This window comes from Ostrea edulis, chromosome 8, assembly GCF_947568905.1.
Source record: "Ostrea edulis chromosome 8, xbOstEdul1.1, whole genome shotgun sequence".
In the NCBI taxonomy this organism is placed as follows: Eukaryota; Metazoa; Mollusca; class Bivalvia; order Ostreida; family Ostreidae; genus Ostrea; species Ostrea edulis.
The window spans coordinates 57,593,540-57,608,539 of NC_079171.1; the positions used below are offsets into that span (position 1 = coordinate 57,593,540).

A 15,000-nucleotide genomic window follows, 5' to 3' on the forward strand; every position below is an offset into this window, starting at 1 on the left:
TGAGTGTAGATTCCAAATTGTTTAAATCAGGGGTAGGTATAGGGTCCACGATAGGGGATCAAAGTTTTACATGTGGATATATGGGTAAAATCTTTTTTTCAAAAACAAGGTCATGATAAGTCGTATTAATGTGCAATCATCCTCAGGTAATGCAGACAGGGATTTTTTTAGGGTCTGTAGAGGGCCGAAATTCGGACCCATTCCAATGCTGAAAAGCATGTTCTTCCCCAAATAATACTTAAAAATTCCCAAATGATGGATGTTTTGATGAAAATATACCATGAGGGGCCATCCAACCTCAATGCCACTCTGTTGCAAAACATTTGTGACAGTTTTTTCTCTGCCAAAGACCGTGTAGAAATTAAAGCTTGTTTAAGACAGTTTTTTCTCTGCCAAAGACCAGAAATTAAAGCTTGCTTAAGCCAGCCACATTGATAATATAATATCAAATGGTAATAACATTTTGCTTGTTTTTCTTATATTATTTGTAAACAAACAATTTGTAAACATATTTCCCAATTTCAATCAAATATTGCTATTTTTCCCAAACTTGGAAGGCCCTAAATTCAAGGGGTAAAACAATACCTGGCAGATTCTGGTAAATTCATTGAAGTCATGGATGAATAGGACCACAATAGGAATCAAACTTTAACATGGAAATACATGATATTTTTCGAAGAAAAAAGTCTTCTCATGGCTATAGCATGGTGATGATCAGTCATGTCAATATCCAAGCATCCTCTAGTACTGCAGATTGAAGTTTCTTCGAATTGTGGATCAGGGGTGGGGGTAGGGAGTTAGAATGGGGTCTCAGTAGGAAATAAGAGTTTGAAATTGGAGTATTACATAATCTTTGAAAATTTTCTTATTGAAAACCACCGGCCATGATTAGTCGAGCATTCCAATGTAGTACAGATTCGTATTTGATTAGGGTTTGGTTTAGATGGGGCCAAAATTAAAAAATAGTTTGTTTGCCATCGCGCGACCGACCCATTTTTAACCCCTGACTGGAAAGTTTTTATTGACATAATTTCGGCCATGTTTTTTTTACCCTTGATTCGATTTTCTTTCGTTTTTCTTTCAAGTGCCTATCCGTGTTTGGTTCATCTTTACAAGTCAAGGGTTATTGATTCGTGACCTCGCACTATTAACCCTTGACATCAGTCACCATTTAAAACATGGGTTTGGGTCAGGGGATGGCGCAATAAGCTAAAATTAAAGCATCCAATGAGATTTCTCATTTAAGATGCAAGTTTGGAAAGAGCAAAAACAGAAAGTAAACAATGGTCTTCATGGGTTACTTTTCTTATCATCAAGAACATTGCGTGTTGTTTCTATTATGTAACGAGTTTACTAATCAATTATAGCTTTTGACTTGTGAAGTTGCATTTTGTTTTGTTTTTAGTTTTGTTCTTTGTGGCGTTTTGTAAATCGCCGTAATTTAAGTTGAAGCGCTCAAATGATCGATCGACTGATTGATTGATGTTTTCGGCCACACTCAACAATTTTTCAGTTATCTGGTGGCGTCCAGTATTTTATTGATGGAAGAGAGAACCCAGATACAATTTATCTGGGAAGAGTCCACCGACCTCGTTTCATTAACCCTGGGGTTATAGTTGATGCTAAAATTGGGAATCAAATTTTTCATTATACATATTATTGACTATATGTGAAAAAAAATCTTTAAAAAGTCTTCCTCTTCATAACAGCAAGGCCATATGTTTGTCAAATTATAGAAGTTAAGAATCTTCTGCTATGGAACAGCAGGGCCAGGTTGACTCAGGTGAGCATGGTGGCCCACAGGCCTGTTGTTCTAACCAGTATTATAGGTACATGCAGACTTAAGAAAATGTTTAATCTCTGAACTATTGGTGTTTTTTTTTTCTCTCAGTTGAACGAAGCACTGGTCAAGATTGTGTGTCTAATGAAGATAGAGGTAAATCTGTTTTAATTGTTTATTGTTAGCCAGAGTAAAAATTCTGTCTGAAAACAATAAAAGTGGAAAGTTATTTTGGCCTAAATGGAGTAATGTTCTAATAGCATCATAGGTTATGGACCCCCCCCCCCCCCCCCCCCCCCCCCCCCCCCCCCCACCTTTGCCAAATTTTCTTAGACTTTGGCTGATGAACAGGGCTCGAAACATTAACATGATTGTGCCTGTCAGTCTGTGACTGGTTAAAAGTCTGACGGACTGACTGACATATTTGTTATACCCCCCGAATGAAGTTCTGGGGGGTATATAGGAATCACTCTGTCTGTCTGTCTGTCCGTCTGTCTGTCTGTGCAGATTCGTGTCCAGGCCTTAACTTCTTTGTTCTTTGACTTAGGCATACCATATTTGGCACACAGGTAGATCATCATGAGACGATGTGTCAAGTACCTTCATGACCTCTATATGACCTTGACCCTTGACTATAACGTCAAAATTAAAGGTTTTTTACAATGGATTCATGTCCGGGCCATAACTTCTTTGTTCTTTAACATAGGCATACCATATTTGACACATGAGTGTATCTCCATGAGATGATGTGTCATGTACCTTCATGACCTCCATATGACCTTGACCTCAAGGTCAAAATTAAAGTTTTTACAATGGATTCGTGTCAGGGCCATGATTTCTTTGTTCTTTGACATAGGCATATCATATTTGACACATGAGTGTATCACCATGAGGCGATGTGTCGAGTACCTTCATGACCTCTATTTGACCTTGAACATTGACCTCAAGGTCAAAATTGATTATAGGGTTTTGACATAGTCATACCATAAGACATGGCTGTATCACCATGAGACTATGTGTCATGTACATTCATGACCTCTTTATGACCTTGACCTTTGATCTCAAGGTCAAAATTGTTGGTTTTTGCCATGGATTTGTGTTCGGACTATATCTTCCATTTTCTTCTACAAAGGCATACCATATTTTTACACTCAGGAAAGAGGTAATTTACACCTATTAACAACACCCTTTGGGAGATTGGGGTAAGTGGGGGTATTCTTAGTGAGCATTGCTCACAGTACCTCTTGTTTTATTCAGTCCGATGGGACTGGTTAATATTTTAAAACATCATTTTGGAAAATATACTAATATATGGAATCTTATATACACACATTTGGCATTCCTCTGTAGATATCAGACAAACCCGGTTAGTAAATATAAATCTCACATAAGTGTTACACTATTTTCTGAGTTATATTGAGTTAGATTCCATTATAATTTCATTTTAATAACATTAATGAAATGTGTTTAATTACTTCTGGAAAACTCTGGTGGACTGGTAAATTTTTCTACGGACTGGTTGAAATTATACCCTAACAGTCCAGTTGGACTGGTGACATAAAAAGTTAGCTTCAAGCCCTGATGAATGGGTATCAATTTCGAAAACTGATCATCTGTCCTCATGATATATGACTGGGAAGTTTGTTTTCATAGAGGGCCAAAATAAAGCTTGATTTTCCATGCTAAAAAACAGGTATTTTTCCCAATTATTGCATTGAAATTCCCAAACAATGAAAACAAAGCAGGGTAGCCTTTATTGTTCTTATATCATTGATAAGCGTACAGATTACAATTATTATTGCTTCAAAATTATTAAGTAAACCCAATTGTTTGGCCTCTGCTTCTTTATATATGTAAATGAGGTAAGCTGTGACCAAACTGAAAGTTACAAGTCCCAATTGTACCTTAATTAATACACTGGTTTGGGTTTTCTTCCTTACTTTATACAAAACGTTTTCCACAATTTCAAGCAAATGTCGCTAATTTTTCCCAATTGGTAAGGCCCAAGTCCCAGATATCAAGACCCTCCTCCCCTAAAAAAAAACCTGTTTCACAGAAGACTATTTCCACTTTGGGAATGAAGATTGGGGTAAAGAAGATGTTCTCTCTCTCTCTCTCTCTTTCTCTCTCTCACCACAAGATGTATGATATAATTTCAAAACTTATTTGCGATAAAATTGATTTTTCCCAATTTGACTGAAATGTTGACAATTTTCCCCAATTTGAAAGCCACATGACCCTTGTAAAAAATGTAGAAAAATCACTGAATATGTGTCGTATAGTCCCTGAAACATTTTACTGTTAACAGTTTTCCATTCGCTCACTGTGCGTTCATCATGTGTGATAGTTATACATGTTTATGAATTGAATGAATCACGACCGCCTCATTTAGTCGCCTCTTCCAACAATCAAGGGGAACTGAGGACCTATTCTAACTCGGATCCCCATGGGACACCAGTAGAGGATATGTATTGCTCAGGGTGTTTGTCTGTTGATTATAATCCTCATGTGTGATAGTTATACATGTTTATGAATTGAATGAATCACGACCGCCTCATTTAGTCGCCTCTTCCAACAATCATGGGGAACTGAGGACCTATTCTAACTCGGATCCCCATGGGACACCAGTAGAGGATATGTATTGCTCAGGGTGTTTGTCTGTTGATTATAATCCTCAGATGGAAAAATCCAAGTGACATGTTACGCTGTTCTGAATCAAGATAATACCACCGAGTTCACTGTGCAGCATTAAGTCAATTAGGTGTGAATAAGGTATATTGAACCTCCACTGCTCTGTTTGTGGTAGGGATGATTCAATTGAATTCCAAGTATGAGGGTTTTGTTATCCATTTCAAAAATCAGAGTCTATGTTTTGTAAAATCCTCGTCTTCTGGTAGCCATTTTTATCGGAATTTATAGTTACATTGTTTGCTATTCCATCTACGTTAATAAACAACAAACCTATTCCATCATTATTAGTTATCATTCCAGCACGTATTAACGTCTACGTTAATAAACAACAAACCTATTCCATCATTATTAGTTATCATTCCAGCACGTATTAACGTCTACGTTAATAAACAACAAACCTATTCCATCATCATTAGTTATCATTCCAGCACGTATTAACGTCTACGTTAATAAACAACAAACCTATTCCATCATCATTAGTTATCATTCCAGCACGTATTAACGTCTACGTTAATAAACAACAAACCTATTCCATCATTATTAGTTATCATTCCAGCACGTATTAACGTCTACGTTAATAAACAACAAACCTATTCCATCATAATTAGTTATCATTCCAGCACGTATTAACGTCTTCGTTAATATTTGTGTTATAATAACACAAATATTAACATAGATGTTAATATGATCATATATTTATGTTGGGTTGCTGTAATACAAATATTAATGTAGATGTTAATATGATATATTTATGTTGGGTTGTTGTAATACAAATATTAATGTAGATGTTAATATGATATATTTACGTTGGGTTGCTGTAATACAAATATTAATGTAGATGTTAATATGATATATTTACGTTGGGTTGTTGTAATACAAATATTAATGTAGATGTTAATATGATATATTTATGTTGGGTTGTTGTAATACAAATATTAATGTAGATGTTAATATGATATATTTACGTTGGGTTGTTGTAATACAAATATTAATGTAGATGTTGATATGATATATTTATGTTGGGTTGTTGTAATACAAATATTAATGTAGATGTTAATATGATATATTTATGTTGGGTTGCTGTAATACAAATATTAATGTAGATGTTAATATGATATATTTATGTTGGATTGTTGTAATGACAAAATAATGTAATGCTGACAGAGTGCACAATTACTGAAATTTCTTGGTAATTAAGACCAAATAGTAATTAAGTTATTACATTTAATTATGGCCGATCACAAGTGTGCATTAATTGGGTAGGTAATTAAAGATCCTGTAGGTTCCTAATATATGTGAGAAATTTATTCACATGCGGAAAGTCAAGTTTCAAATCCCGGCCGCGACAGACGTAAGTTGTTAAAACAGTTATTAACAGTTTCATCGCCAAATACTCGGCATCAGGTGTGAATGTCACCGGTACTCGGAGATGACCCTAAAAATGGATGTCCTGTACACGTGTCACAGTAGGTGTGGCACGCTAAAGAACCCTCGCTGCTGAATGGCCGTAAGTGCCGAGCATAGTCCTAAATTCCCGAGGGGGACATTTATAAACAAGATACAATCAATCTTATTCGGATGAAAAAGTTAAATATGTAAGTAACCCCTAGAAATAGACTTCTCACATGAAGGAAACTTCTCTAAAAAATGGAAGCTTGTATCCAGATGTGGCGCTCACAAACAAAACCAAAAAGGAAAAATGCAAAGCTTTTAATACTTTATGTAATTGATCAAAAGGGAAGAGATACATTCACTTTCAAACAGAGGATTAACACAAACACTGTATCCTCATTAAGAAATTTAATTGATTTCTGCATTCCAAATAGAAATATAACTGTTAAAATTAAAACACAGATTCATCATTTGGACAGCTCAGCGTTTACCTGCTGTTAATGATTAGACAATATGATTATTATTTAATTCATATATGATGAAGGTCAGGAGGCATTGTCTCTCTGTCCTCAACATTATCAACCCTCGTAATGATTTTGATTGATTGAATATTGTTTAATGTCTCTCTGAAGAACTTTTCACTCATATGGAGATCGACATCTCCATTGCCGGTGAAGGGCTGCAAAATTTAGGCCTATATGGTCGGTGCTTACTGCTTTTGGGCAGGAAGGGTTCTTTGCAATCTCATCCAAAGGACCGCCCCATTGAGTCGCCTCTTATGACAAGCAAGGGGTACTGAGGACCTATTCTATCCCGGATCACCATGAGAATGTAATGATTTTGAAGTTTATTATAACATACTTTGCATAAATTGGAGATTCAGTTATTTTGGGGTGATAATAGAGGTCAAGGTCATCCATGGATACCAATGTGAGAGTTCAAATTTTTGTCACAAGGTGGTTGAGGGTGTTCCGTTTCACAAACACATTTTGTATTTCAGATGAAGTAAATCAATTGAAAAAGAAAAAAAGACCCAAGAGGCCGTGCATCTTCTGTGGGAAGCATGTCTCCCGCCTGACCATGCATATACAGGGTCAGCATAAGCATGAAGAAGCCGTCAAAACTGTCATGTCTCTTCCCAAACCAGAAAGAATGAGAAAATTCACTCAGTTTAAAAAGGACGGAATTTTTAAAGTAAATTCCGACATCTTAAAGCACGATAAGCCAGACTACTCGAAACTTATCCAGGAACGGAGGCAGGGTTCACTGGATCCACAGAAAGACCTGGTTATGTGCTCCCTCTGCAAAGGCTTCTATTCTAAACGTCTCATCCACAAGCACAAAAAAAGATGTACAGCGTCACCTGAAGATGAGTCACAAGCCAGTCCATCAACATGTGGTCCATCAACGCGTGGTCCATCGATGTGTAGTCCATCGACGAGTAGTCTTAAGTCGGTGACACTGGATCCCAAGTGCGCAGAGAAATATACACAGGAAGTGTTGTGTAACTTTGAAGACAACGAGATTGGTCGTCTGATCCGTGGGGACGACTGGATCAGAAGGTTTGGTTTTCGGGTTTATGAAACTTTTTCAGATTCCAGAAAGAAAGAAGAGAAAAGGAAAGCTCTTATGGAAAAGCTGAGGAGACTGTGTCAGTTGTACATCAATTTCCAAAAGGCAGTAGCAGCCAATAAGCCATCAATAAGAATTACATCTTGTGGTCAGATGTTTGACCGGGATTTCGTGTCGCACGTCCAAAGAGCAATAACTGCCATGACCAGTGATCCTGAGAGGGAGTTGGAGAAGAGTGCTTTACGCACAAATCTTCTTCATCTGATAAAAGAGGTGTGCACTATAATGCAAGCTGACTGCCTGTTCAGTTTGCAGGATAGGGAGGCAGATGAAATCGGCAAGTTTCTTGTCGTATTTAATCACCTTGCACCCTCTTATTTCCACCATGTAGATGAAGAAGAAGACCAACAATCAGGGCAGAGTCCACCCTCTACAGGCATCCAGAAATCATCAAAATCATTTCAGGGCCCACCAGGTAAAAACATCCAAAAGTCTTCAAAATTTTTACGGAATCCACCAGCCATAGCCATGCAAAGTCTACCAGCAACAGATATCCAAAGGTCATCGAAATCATTGCCGAGTCTACAAGCAACACAATCTTCTGAAAAATCTCCAAAAGGTGACTAAGGTTATGCAGCTATCTGATGTAGGAGTGTTAGGCCTTTTTCCAATATTTCGTGACCTTTTTGCACTGAAAATTATCTTAAAGTAGTTATTCCATGTTGAACCCAAACTAAACATTATAGAAACTTTTTATTTTGCAAATTTGATATTTGGGTCAGTAGGAACTTGTACACCAAGTTTCATGAAAGTCTGAGAGATATAGCATGTGTGCCAACCTCTGACTGATATCGTAATGGACACCCTCTTAATTAAAAGATTATTGGTTTTGGGGTTGCCAACCCACACCTAAAACTGCTGGGATTTTGTGGGGATGGAGATACAACACAAAAATATTCACCCTAAAACAAAACTCTGGAGTAAAAGTAAGGCCACATCAAATCGATTCTCTGGTTCTCAGACACCGCCGCCCCCCATAAAAATTGGCCACTGACACGAGTTTATGCCGGCCCGGAAAAAAATCGCCGCCGCCCGTATTTGATCCGTCAAAATAAAATTCGTGTTTTGGCGCCAAAATCGTAAAGCGCCTTGCTGAATAAGACGTGCTGCTTAGTTGATGTAAACAATATGGCGACAGAAACAGTTCTTGTCAGCATTGAGATTATTTTTAACTCAAAACAGATTGTTCCATGGACAATTATACCGGTAGACTCATCCTTGACAGTTGATATGCTTTGCAAGAAACTTCTGGGCGGTGAATTTAAAGAAATTGAAACCGTGAAGGAACAAATTGATGAAAGCAAGGCCGAGTTGAAGTACGACGTTTTCGTAGGTCGAAACAAAATGGCTGACAGCGATAAGGTTTTTTCAACAGTGAAAATTTCCGAAGTGGTTGAACTCTTCAGGAGATATTTTAAAGTGAAAGTGTCTGAAAAAAAGACTGATTTGCCCTCGTCAGATGAACCTTAGACACAGGTTGTGTTTAATACATTTTATTTACAATTCATGACCATGCCAAACATTTACAGGAAGTGGTTTTTGGTATACTTGAATAAATTGATAAAAAACATACTATTTGTATTCACTTTATTTGCATAAAGATCTACAATATAAAAGCATGACATACATATAAAACAATACAAGAAACAGAATGAAAAGAAGCTATACGGTGTTGAATACCATTTGTAAAACTCTAACTTTCTTCACAACACAAAAAAAAACCACAGACAAAAAATCCCTACCCATTTGTGACATGGAGATAAACTTAAAAACTAAACCCCTTTCCTACCTACCCATTTTTTGAAAAACAATTGTCTGAGAACCAGAGAATCGATTTGATGTGGCCTAATGAAAGATATGTTTTCTTTGCATTATCAGCTCCCCTAGCTAAAGTGAGCTGTTCTGATCACCTTTTGTCTGTCGCCTGTCTTTCCGTCTGCCTGTCATTCCGTCCATCCGGGTTAGAGTAGGTCCTCTGCAGTATCGTTTCTTAAGAGGCGATTAAATGGGGCGCGGAGGAGACTGCAAAAACCGAGGCCCTGTGTCACAGCAGGTGTGGCACAATAGAAATCCCTCCCTGCTCAATGATCATAAGCGCAGAACATAGGCCTAAATTTTGCAGCCCTTATAAGATATCTATTACCTACGATACGGAATAAATAGTAAGCGATATTCAATTTTAGCAATCTCAACACCCTCGCTAAAAATGCCAAAATTAAATCCTTGCTAAAACTTTTACTATTTATATAAGGTATTTAAGATTGAACTTCTACATTTTGTGTATAGGTTTCTTTGACAAGGGTTTTCTTATCATTCCATGATCTATGACCTTGTGACCTTCTGACCTTGATCTTATCCAGAACAGCAAGATAATGTTTGTGTCATTTTGTTGTTGAGGCATCTCTGTGTTATGTGAATTTATTTTCAGTAATGTTTAGATCCTTTGTGGCTAGATTGGGGCCATACTTTGGGGTCAAAAAGATTAATTAGGAGATTTTTAAAAAATCATGACAGCCAAGCAAGGTGCCAAGTTGAAGGTGAGCGATGTGGCAACTGGACTTCTTGTTTTACAGAGCTTTTGTATGAGTATGCAGGATGCGCATGTTGTAAAGATTTTCATTTTCTTCAATTTTTGAGAAATTTATAGGTTGTATAACTTGGTTCATTTTTAGGATTTTCTAATTTTACATTAATTTAGTTTAAATCACATGGTTTGTCCTTTTAACTTGTCTCACAGTTTTGAAGCTAGCTAGGGCCTTTCTAAATGACTTGAAAATGTGCATAGTGCAAGGACTGTGATTTATCAACAATAATTTAAAATTTTCTTCGCATGCGGAAGGCTGGGGTTCAAATCCCAGCCGCAACAAACCTAAGTCGTTAAAACAGGTAGTGACAGTTCCATTGCCAAACGCTTGGCATCAGGTGTGAATGTCATTGGTCCTCGGAACGGATGTCCCATGTCACAGCAGATGTGGCATGCTAAAGAACCCTCACGGCTCAATGGCCATAAGCGCCGAGCATAGATTTGAAGCCCTTCACCGATCTTGGTGATGTCTCCATATGAGTGAAATTCTCTAGAGAGACGTTAAACACCCCCCCCCACACACACACACACCCCCCCACCCCCCCCCCCCCCCCCAAAAAAAAGACTGAGAGAACTAGTGTAACATTATTGCAGCTATATATGTATATCCATTGTACAAAGGAAGATTACCATGATAGTGGTTCAAAAAGTTGGAATAATTGAATATTCCTTGACTAAAGCTATCAAATAATCGACTTGGAAATAATACTCATTTAACATCCCAAATTTTCAAAATTGGAATTCATTTTTTAACATTTGCCATTTTCTATTTACTATTTCAGAACATGTGACAGGTGTAATCTACCCCAAAAGCATTTCGGGGAAAAAAATCACAAAAGGAGAGATGAAAAAAAACATGGCTAGATGGAATAAAGCCGAGAAGTCCATGTCAATAATGGAGAGAGCCAGTTTTCTGCTGGCTATTGATGAAAGCCTTTCAGGTGACGGAGGCCCTATAGTGAGTAAGTATCAGGAGATAGATCCATTGTGTTTTTCTTTTTATGTCCCGTCAAGAATTTTTCACTCATTGAGACGTCACCAGCTGTAGGTGAAGTACCACAAATTTAGACCTATGCTTAATTGCTTATCGCTCACAGCCATAGCAGTGAAGGTTCTTTATCATGCCAACGCCTGCCGCAACACGGGACCTCCGTTTTTAAGGTCATATCCAAATAAAGGCCCATGATTCTCACTTTTAAATGTTTAGCGTTTGGCGAAGGAATAATCACTACCTATTTTAATGTTTTAGGTTTGACACGGGCTTGGCACAAGCGGGGCTCAAACTCGAGACCTCGTGGTTACACTCTACCACTGAGGCACCGAGTCTGGTAGTGTCTGGTGATTAATTTTGTTTTATTTTATTGTTTTTATGTGGTTTTACTTCCCATTCATGGATTTTTCACTCATGTAGAGATATCTTCAACTTGTGGTAAAATGCCACAAATTTAGACCTCTCCACTTACAGCCGTATCAGTAAGGGTTCTTGATAGCGGCAATGTCTAAAGTCACGCTTGACTTCCTTTGTTAGGTTCATATCTGAGAGACACATAACTTCTGTTGTTACTGTTGATGTTTTCCGCCACATTCAACAATTTTTCGGTTATCTGGTGGCGCCCAGTTTTTCTTGGTGGAAGAGAGAACCCAGATACAATGTACCTGAGGATAGACCACCGACCTTCCGAAAGTAAACTGGGAAACTTTCTCACTTACTAGAGTGAGCGGGATTCGAACCCGCACTGAGCAGAGGTGAGAGGCCGTTTGATTTTGAGCGTGATGCTCTAACAACTCGGCCACGGAGGCCCTCACATGACTTCTGAGTATCCTAACCACCACCGTTTTTGAGCACTGTGTTTATTTATTTGTTTTTTAAGTAAGTGGTACTAGATACTACTGATCTGATTTTTGGACGTCTTTCAGTACTATCAGTACTTTGATTCCTGATTTTGAGACTACAAGATACCCTGTTACAAACTGCTAAGTCTTTGAAATTCCATGTTTCTAATTCGCTTTGTATGAAATGTATGAGTTAACTTATATCTTCACTTCCTCTTAAGGTTGATCGATCCTCATGTGATGTCATAGGTTTTTGCAAAAATAATAATTCAAACTTTGCGCATGATAGAAATATATCTTTCTAAGGAATTTCAATCACTGGATATAATAATTCAAAGTACTTAAAGTACTCGTGGGAGTTGAACATTGTGGAAATTCAGTTAGAAAAGATAGTACTGGAAGGGTAGGGGGATAAATGACTGAATATTATCATGATTTTAGATACAAATCAACTGTTGTTGTTTTACAAAGCGTTACAACAGCAAACATGGATAATGGAAGGCCCATGGGCCACAACGCTCCTCGAGTAACTGAAGTCGTGTTGTTGTTTTCTAGAATTTCACCCCTTTATATTCTCATGAAAAATGTGACCACATATTATGGCCCAAACATTCAAATCAATATGGTTATCAATGCCTTGCAGTTATGAAGAAGTTTTTCCCCTGTATATATACATTCAAGTTTAATCCTAGTTATAGCTAATTCTAAGGATTCATTACTTGAAAAGGTAGTCCAATATGCTAAACTGTCACCTGAGTATACTACAGTCCTGTAGAGGATCAATGGAATGGTAAATAATTGTATAATAACTCAAAATAAATGAAATGCAAAAAAATTAAAAATTGTCGGGCATCGGAAATGCACAAGCCGAGTTGCGCAAGGAATGGGCATAGAGGGAACCGGCAGAAAAGTTTTCAAGAATTATCAAGCAGGGAGCAAAATTTTGCGTACATAAATTTCAGCCGACTTAAATCCTTTGTGACCTTGACCTTTAACCCTTGACCAAAATCAATAGGCTTCTTTGTCTCATGAAGGGCGATAATCCATCTAAGTTTAATTGACATCCTATAATTTGTTAAAAAATTATAGTGCAGAAAACAAAATTTTCTCCAAATTTCAGTCTATTTATAGCCACTGTGACTTTGACCTTGTGACCCCGGAATCGATAGGCTTCTTGTCTTACTTAATCGATCTAAGTTTGATTGAGATCCTATAATTCGTTCAAGAGCTATGGTGCAGAAAACAAAATTTTCTCCAAATTTCAGTCTATTTATAGCCAGTGACCTTGACCTTTGACCTAGTGATCCCAGAATCGATAGGCTTCCTCATCTTACTGAGGGTGACAATCCATCTAAGTTTGAATGAGATCCTCTAATTTGCTCAAGAGCTATGGTGCTGAAATGAAATGTTGATGCCTGCCCGCCCAAAGGCACTGCATCAGATCATAAGCCGAGTTCGACTTCACCGCAACTCCGCTAAAAATGAAACACTAGTCAAATAATGTTATTTATTGCCAAGGTATTTGGGATATTATACTGTGGCTCAAACAGGGGGTGAATGAACCCGACAGTATGGAAAGCATATAGTGGAATCAGACTTGTGATGCTGGAAATCTATAGTGATTAATAAACTATACATGTACAAGATCCATAACTATTTTTTTTTTTTCAGTTTGTGGGGGAGAATCCTCATGTCTCTTTCATCTGTAGACAAATAAACAATGTGTTTTGACCAGAGCAATTTCCAATCCTTTTTGCAGCATAAATTCAACATTGTGGCAACTGGGTTAAACTTTGATAGTGAAGTAATACATGGTAGCACCTTATCCCATGCTCTTAAAATTTCTGTTTGACACACACTCATGACATCCACTCAAACATTGCAGAGTGCAGCAAAATCCCATTGTAATAGGGGATTCAAAATGGATAACTGGTACAAAATATGGTACATACTATTCAAAAAGGATAATGAATTTGACATATTGATGTCTTGGAAAAGGAAATTCTGACATCGGGGCTCTAAGCGTTTTCAAACATTGTCATTTGATAAAAGTGTTCTACATTTTTAAAAATAGAGATTAATATGTCTTTACAGACATAGGTGAGAAAGTTTCCATTATTCTTAGCCGAGACATACCATGTATTCGCAAAAAATTCATAAACAAATATCACACTACTCACATAGAAAATGTGGACCTTACAGTCATCAAGCGCAGCGAAACACGCCATTTCGAGATTATAGTCGACGAAAGCTCGGTAACAGTAATGAATAAGGTACACTCATTTTGTATCTATTTTGTGACTTTCTTTATTAAAAGGAACAGTTCTCTAATGTGTAACGTGCAATTACTACGTAATTCAATAACTTGAAGCATGAAGCAGTTTCACTTTGCCACCGGATATAAGAAATTTTATTTCGTATTCCAATCCCAATCGAAAGTTGTTGACTGGGAATGACGTGTTTTAATTCAATCTACATGTAACATCAAGCATTTTTTATATCACATTAAAAAAAAACCCGAATATGTACACATACACAATGTTGTAGAGTTATTCCTTGTAAATTTTCTGAGGTTTCGCACCATATTCGATATTTCGCGCCACGGTGTCAATAGGGCTTGTGTGCAGTTGTCGTTCGTTTCCCTATCAATGTTTATAGGTGACGCTGCGCTACAAACGACAATTTTCAACCTTATCTTTTATTTTTCTATGTCTATCAGTATCAATTTGATCGAAATCTTGTATTCAAATTGATTTGAATACAATATCAATGCATTTATTTACATGTCAATTATCAAAATTAGATTAATTCAGAAAAGTTACATGGATTATTTAATGGCGGATGTTTATAAAAGTTTATGTTGATTTACCTAGGAGTAAATCAGCTGACACAGAACCCCCGCTGACGACCACTATACAAATCAATACAAATTACTGCGCAGAAAAGTGCGTGATGACCCAGGGAGATTGAACATAGTTCAACTCCCAAAAATCTGGTAAACTGTTAATTCTGAAAAAGTTTATATTTTACATAGATAATCAATTATTTATGATTAAAAAAATGTTGTCAAGGGCAATAACTCATGCTG

At 37.2% G+C, this 15,000-nt stretch overlaps 1 protein-coding gene across 3 annotated transcripts in view; it reads left to right on the forward strand.

The window, feature by feature from the left end:
- The window catches only part of LOC125661224 (uncharacterized), a 48,269-nt gene that overhangs the window by 10,406 nt on the left and 22,863 nt on the right, over window positions 1–15,000 (forward strand). For 2 of the 3 annotated variants that reach the window (XR_008797724.1, XM_056146586.1), the window contains exons 4-5: window positions 1,892–1,936; window positions 10,862–11,041. Coding sequence is in view for 2 of the 3 variants with exons in the window: in XM_056146586.1 (XP_056002561.1) it covers window positions 1,892–1,936; window positions 10,862–11,041 (225 nt within the window). In the remaining variant the exon portion in view is untranslated. The remainder of the gene's footprint in view (window positions 1–1,891; window positions 1,937–10,861; window positions 11,042–15,000) is intronic. The other variant, XM_056146587.1, reaches the window with a different exon arrangement.